This window comes from Cynoglossus semilaevis, unplaced genomic scaffold (genome assembly GCF_000523025.1).
Source record: "Cynoglossus semilaevis isolate Cse_v1.0 unplaced genomic scaffold, Cse_v1.0 scaffold1319, whole genome shotgun sequence".
In the NCBI taxonomy this organism is placed as follows: domain Eukaryota; kingdom Metazoa; phylum Chordata; class Actinopteri; order Pleuronectiformes; family Cynoglossidae; genus Cynoglossus; species Cynoglossus semilaevis.
In genome coordinates, this window is record NW_007585134.1 from 32,105 (window position 1) to 38,814 (window position 6,710).

Below are 6,710 nucleotides of genomic sequence, written 5' to 3' on the forward strand. Positions count from 1 at the left end.
TAAGTACCTAAACTCCTGCACCTTCACCACCTCTGCTCCTTGTAACCTCACTATTTCACTGTTCTCCCTTTCGTTTACACACATGTACTCTGTCTTGCTGCGGCTGACCTTCATTCCTCTTCTTTCTAGTGCAAACCTCTACTTCTCTTTCTCGCCTATTGTGTTTGCTATTGTTGGCAAATTTTGTTGAAGTGAATGGGTCACGCTCTGTTTGGCCCCCAACTCACCTCTTTCCTCCTGAGCCACAGCCAAAAGCTGCCCTTCTCTGCCTCTTCTGCCAGTTCCCTCATGGCTTCCCTGCACCCTGCTCCTGTGCATCCCATGTCGTGGAGCAGGTGTACAGTTGAGGACCCGACGAAGTCACTGCATCCTACTTCAACAGGGCGCATGATAGTTTTCCAGCCAACCTCTCTGCATTCTGCTGCCAAGTCTGCATACTTTGCATGTTTCCGCTCGTTAGCAGCCTCCATGCCTTCCTCCCATGGGACGGTAAGCTCCACCATCTGAATGGTCCTGCGTGGTTCTGACCACATGATCAGATCTGGCCGGAGCGAAGTTTCTGTGATCTCCCTGGGGAATTGGAGCTGCTTCCCCAGGTCGGCCCTCATCGACCACTCACTGCCTGGTGAGAGTGCCATTGGTGTTACTCTCTGGCAAGAAAGGGTGGCGTCCTCTCCGGCCTTTGCAAATTGTATCAGAGGTGTTGCTGAGGTGGAAGGTCTGTTGTTGGCCTCCTGTCTGCATGACTACGCCAACTCTGCCAGCTTTCTTAACACCAGGTCATGACGCCACCTGTAGCGGCCTTGGGACAATGCGGTCTTACAGCCTGACAGGATATGCTGGAGGCTTGCATTGCCAGTGCTGCACAGGGCACAGGATTCTTCCGCCCCAAACCACACGTGGAGATTTCTGGGACAAGGCAGGGTATCGTAGGACAACCTGATCTTGAAGCTGAGCCTGGCCGGGGGGACTTTCCATATATCTGCCCTAGGAAAGAGTAGTTGAAGCTAGGTTGAGGCAGGAAGTGGAGATTTGTGAACAACAGTATGGTTTCATGCCTAGGAAGAGTACCACAGATGCAATATTTGCCTTGAGGATGTTGATGGAGAAGTACAGGGAAGGTCAGAAGGAGCTGCATTGTGTATTTGTAGATCTAGAAAAGGCATATGACAAAGTGCCAAGGGAGGAATTGTGGTTTTGTATGAGGAAGTCAGGAGTGGCAGAGAAGTATGTTAGTTTGGTGCAGGACATGTATGAGAATAGTACAACAGTAGTGAGGTGCGCTGTTGGGAGGACAGAAGACTTCAAAGTGGAGGTGGGACTACATCAAGGATCGGCCCTGAGCCCCTTCTTGTTTGCTGTGGTGATGGACAGATTGACAGATGAGGTCAGACAGGAGTCCCCATGGACTATGATGTTTGCAGATGACATTGTGATCTGTAGTGAGAGTAGGCAGCAGCTAGAAGAGAACCTAGAGAGGTGGAGGTTTGCACTAGAAAGAAGAGGAATGAAGGTCAGTCGCAGCAAGACAGAGTACATGTGTGTAAACGAAAGGCAGAACAGTGAAATAGTGAGGCTACAAGGAGCAGAGGTGGTGAAGGTGCAGGAGTTTAGGTACTTAGGATCAACTGTTCAGAGCAGCGGAGACTGTGGAAGAGAGGTGAAGAATAGAGTACAGGCAGGATGGAACAGCTGGAGAAAAGTGTCAGGAGTGATCTGTGACAGAAGAGTGTCAGCTAAGGTGAAGGGAAAGGTTTACAGGACAGTGGTGAGACCAGCCATGATGTATGGTTTAGAGACAGTAGCAATAGGCAGAAGACAGGAGGAGGAGCTGGAGGTGGCAGAGTTAAAGATGCTAAGATTCTCTTTAGGAGTGACAAGAATGGACAGGGTCAGGAATGAGGTCATTAGAGGGACAACACAGACAGGAAGGTTTGGAGAAAAAGCTAGAGAAGCCAGATTGAGATGGTTTGGACATGTGCAGAGGAGGGACAGTGGATACATTGGTAGAAGAATGTTAGAGATGGAGCTACCAGGTAGGAGAAAGAGAGGAAGGCCAAAGAGGCGATATAGGGATGTAGTGAGGGAGGACATGCAGATAATTGGAGTCAGAGTAGAAGATGCAGAGAACAGGGAGAGATGGAAATCAATGATTTGCTGTGGCAACCCCTGAAAAAAAGGGACAAAGCCGAAAGAAAAAGTCCTTGCCAGGGACCTGTCTGTAACACCTTCAAGTTGAGGTTTCTGCGTGCTGTTAGCTTTACTTGGTCCTTGCGTAACGTCATTCCTGAGAAGTACGCTCTACTCTAATTGCACCTGCGCACAGGATTGGCAGTCAGGAATAATATCCACACAAATGATCACTCTGAATATTTCCTTTGTTTTTCACTTGCAGCGAAAGCTCTGGAAAGATGTCCAAGTGGGCCGTGAGAGAATAATTGTGATCCACCGATGAGGGCTCTATACCGCAAACAGGAACTTTAACTTGACACGCACGATTATTTTAGTCCATTAAGATCTGTGCAAACTTAGGTTCTTACATGTCAGCTCATAAAAATGTGTTGAAATATTTTTTTATATTTAAATTGATTAAGGATAACTGTCTGAAGCAAAGATGGATTTCAATCAAGAAGCTAAGAAGGTTACAGATGGCCTAAGGCTGAAGGGTTTAACATTGTGTGGCTGTCAGTGGTCTGGTCACGGACAGACCAAATGGTTAAACTTGGCCTCCTTCCATAACTTGTCTTTTGATCTTGGTAGTAAAGTCTGAAGAATGAACACACGGTCTGCTCCTCCTCTGATTAAGGGCTAAGGTGGCCTAGCTACTACCTTGTTGTAAAAAAAAACAACCACTCCATTGCGAAAAAGATTGCTCCATGTGTATGTCTTTAGGTGAATTTAGTGTGTTTACATGTTCATACAATGTTTGTGTAAATGTATACACAACTGTGCAAGTGCCCAGAGTGAGCATCAAATATGTTTATGTGTGTCCTTGGAAACCTGTCGGATAAGAAGGAGGAGGAGGAAAAAAAGGAGGTGAGCAGTGTGAAGGATGGAAAAAAAATGTCTAATGTTTTATAGGTTTAGAGTGGGAGCAAGTTGCCCTAGCAACTTTGTGTCCTTCCCTCATCTAGCATTGGCGTCTGGGAAAGCTTGACTGGACTAAACAGAGGTCGTCCTGACAAAACTGTACAAGACAAACTCTGATGATTGGGCTACAGTAACACAGTTAACACAATAGAGAATCATTAGATAAGTCAAGGAAAATATTTTGTGTTTTCACTGAAACCGTTCACTGACACTGGTGTAAATGACAGTTTTTTTAATCCACTTATTCATGGACTTTAAAAAAAAGATAAAAAAGTTTTGAATCAAATTGGAAACTAAAGTAGTGTCTAAGGTATTCTGGACAACATCTGCAGCTGTTTTATTCTGTCTTTGTTTTTGGTTTCCCTGCAAGCATCATCAGAGGTGTGTCAGCAGGGTCTGCTTTTAGCTTGTTTAATCAAACACTTACTATGATGCCAGCCGTCCATGGGTTAAGCAAGAAGAGGGCGCACACCAGAAATGTACAGGCGAGCCCCACACTGAGGGAGAGCGGGAGCCAATGGCGCAGACTGACGTACTGTTCCCAGAATAGGAACGGGTACCCGTTAGGGTAAGAGGGCAGGCCTTGAAGGCTGTAGTTGCTGCAAATTGCCCGCACGCTTTCGATGGCCTCCACGAACTGTGGGGTCTCGCGGAGACCGTTGAGGTAGAAGGGGAACTGTGCGTACTCGATGGGCTCTGCAGCTGGAACTGAGATAAAAAAGACAAGAACAGGACAGGTGAGGAAAAAAACCTGCAGCAACTTCATAATGAGTTTAAGTCAGTGGCAACAGTGACATCTGCAGATGACTTTGTCCACTCTGATCAAAAGCCATAAGAATCTGATCATTACAAGTCTCTGCAGAAATAATTTTCCCTCCTGAGCCAAACCACCAACATCAAGGCTTTTCCTTCCTTAATCCAAAAGTTCCAAGAGTAACTGAGCAAGTGTGTGTATGTGTGTGTGTTTGTGTGTGTGTGTGTAAGTGACAGAAGAGCACCACAAAACAGAGCTCCATTGACTTAGACTCAGCCAGTCTGTCGCCCAGCTTGGCTAATGAGCGACTATCATTAAAAGACACAGCAGCGTGTCAGAGCAAATGTTGATTCACCTATTACGGCGTCGGAATTACCGCCATTACCACACCCTAAACTTTGCAGCACCACTGAAAAAAGCATAGAACACAAGCAAAAACACACATGTACCTGTTTGTCATTCAACTGCATGAAGTCATCATTGGAGCTGACTCCATTCAAACCATTTAAATGTTGTTCTCCATACCAGGGTAGTGACACATAAGAACAAAAAATAAGAAGTACGACTGATGCTGAAATTAATGTTTTGAATTATTGTATTGTTTTGAAACAATAATGCAATAAACAGTTATTTGGACACTAGGAACAACTGAGAAGCTCTTCTTTAAATCACATATTTACTGTTTGGTAAATACGACTGCAATTTTACAGGAGGAGGAGAATTTATTGTGTAGAAGACCTGATCTGTCCAACAAGCAGTAGTTGATTCTGATGTAAGAGTCTAATATGGACTGAAAGCTTGTAAAATGCATGTTTGGTATTATTATTGTCTTGTCTGTAAATATGTGGATTTTCTTAAGAACTACTTTCTTTGCTTTAAAATTACAGTACAGGCCTCAGCATCATGTCAACCATGCATTTCAACAAATTTCAAACATAAAAGGTGGGTTTAACATTTCTTTGTAATAATATCCCAAAAAGATAGGCACTTACAGTAAGTACAACAAAACTCTTAAGTCCACTTCAGATAAACTTCAGCCGAGGGCACAAACATTCTTCATAGTTTTCTTTCACTATAGTCTCTTAGAGCATAGTGGCTTTCTGCATCAAACCAATGTTGAAACCTAGTCATTGTGTTGTCATTGTGCTGACCCCCAGGACTTCCTGCTTGTTATCCAATTGTGCCTCCCGCCAAAAATCAGTCTCTCTTTGTTATCCAATCATTGTCCTCCCCGGTGGGGAACTTCCTGACTTGTACCAAATCACAGGCTAGAATCAAACATCAACACAAATGTTCTCTTTTTATACCAAGAAGGGTTTGTGTGTGTGTGTGTGTGTGTGGTAGGGAAAATGAGACACAGAGTGTGTGTGCAGTGGGGGGTCAGTGGGCTTTAATAAGGTTTGTGTGTGTGTGTGGATGTGTGTGTGTGCAATGCCAGGACCCCCTGGTAGCCATGATTATATTATGGCTCGGGAAACACTGCCTATGTGAAGCAACTGTACAGTCTCACACCAGTGTCTAATCGATGCTTTCCCACTGTATATTTTTCTGAACCTTATTCAGACTTACTGCTGAGGGATGTCTCTGGCATAGAGTCTGTGCGGTCATGAATCCACTCTGGAAGCTGTGGACGGATGTTGGCCTGTGAGGCAGCATAGGCCACAGGGTCATTGCTGACCCAGGCTGTCAGGTAAATGTAGAAAGCTCCAGGGTTGATGATCCCATCTGCATCTACAAGCCTCTGGCGAGTTAACTTAAAATAGAAGAGAGAAGATGGATTAGTGAACTAAGGTAGGTAATAAGGAGGAACGAATATGACAGCACACCATTGGCAAGTTATACTGTGTTTACACTGGGAAATGAAAAGGGAGATTTGAAAAGTGGAAAATGTTTGAAAATAATTAGGGTCCTACTTAGGAAACTGTAACACGAATATTATATACATACATGACACAAAAGGGTACTGTTTAAATAGACATGCTAAAACCAAAACATTGTGCAGGTGAGCAGACCAAACGTGCTTATTTATACACTTAAATAAGAGTAAGTCGTTGCGAAATCCCAGGTGAGGCAGCGGCGAGTTGTGCTTCACATCTGACTACGCGATCCAATACAAACTGGGTCACATGACCCGGGCCCGTTACTGTTCCAGCTAATAAAGTGCAGAGAACAGTTAGCAGGGGAGGCAAACAGTGCTCTGCCTCACCTCAAGGGGTCGGACGTGAACTGAAAGTCAGGGTCAAGCTAGAGCCAGTAGTAGCTTAAGAACAGCTTTTCTATGCTCTGTCTGATCCGACTCACTATGGATTGTATATCAAGACGGAAATATTTTTCAAAGCTGGACTTCTGGTCCAAACAGAAGATGATTAGTGATGGAAGACCAACACCGGAGCTAAAAGGTTAGCTTCAAACTACGGGACAGAAGAGTCGTTATGCTGTAGGATAAACAGTGAAATAAGATGCTCTTTTTGGTTCTTACAATTGTAAATCTGATTCCAGAGGAGTCAGTGCCTCATCAGTGTAGGTACTACTACAGTCCTTTTAAGGACTCTAACTCCCATAATTCCTCTGCTTCCGGTAAATCTACATACGTCACGATCAGTAACCTCCGCAACCTTTAAATTGGGGGATCAGCCCCAATTTCAGTCTCTCTGTTCAGGACTTTCGCTCCGTAGGACCCTGATGAAAAGAGAAACCTGCTCGTCTCAGAAGACTAACAACCAACGCGCTTTTGAAGACATCATTGCCCACGGTGATAAATGCTTTAGTAGCGTCTTTTTCTTAACTGAGTTATTAAGTTACACAAGTAACGTAGCGCTGCGACCAAAGCAGTTATTGAAAAGTTTAGAAGCGACAGGATTCCTTC

At 44.5% G+C, this 6,710-nt stretch overlaps 1 protein-coding gene across 1 annotated transcript in view; it reads right to left on the reverse strand.

Moving 5' to 3' along the window:
* LOC103398858 (protein patched homolog 1-like) overlaps positions 1 to 6,710 on the reverse strand; it is a 99,678-nt gene that overhangs the window by 18,492 nt on the left and 74,476 nt on the right. Inside the window, 2 exon segments of the mRNA NM_001328242.1 lie at positions 3,518 to 3,798; positions 5,414 to 5,597. Of these exon segments, the coding sequence (NP_001315171.1) occupies positions 3,518 to 3,798; positions 5,414 to 5,597 (465 nt within the window).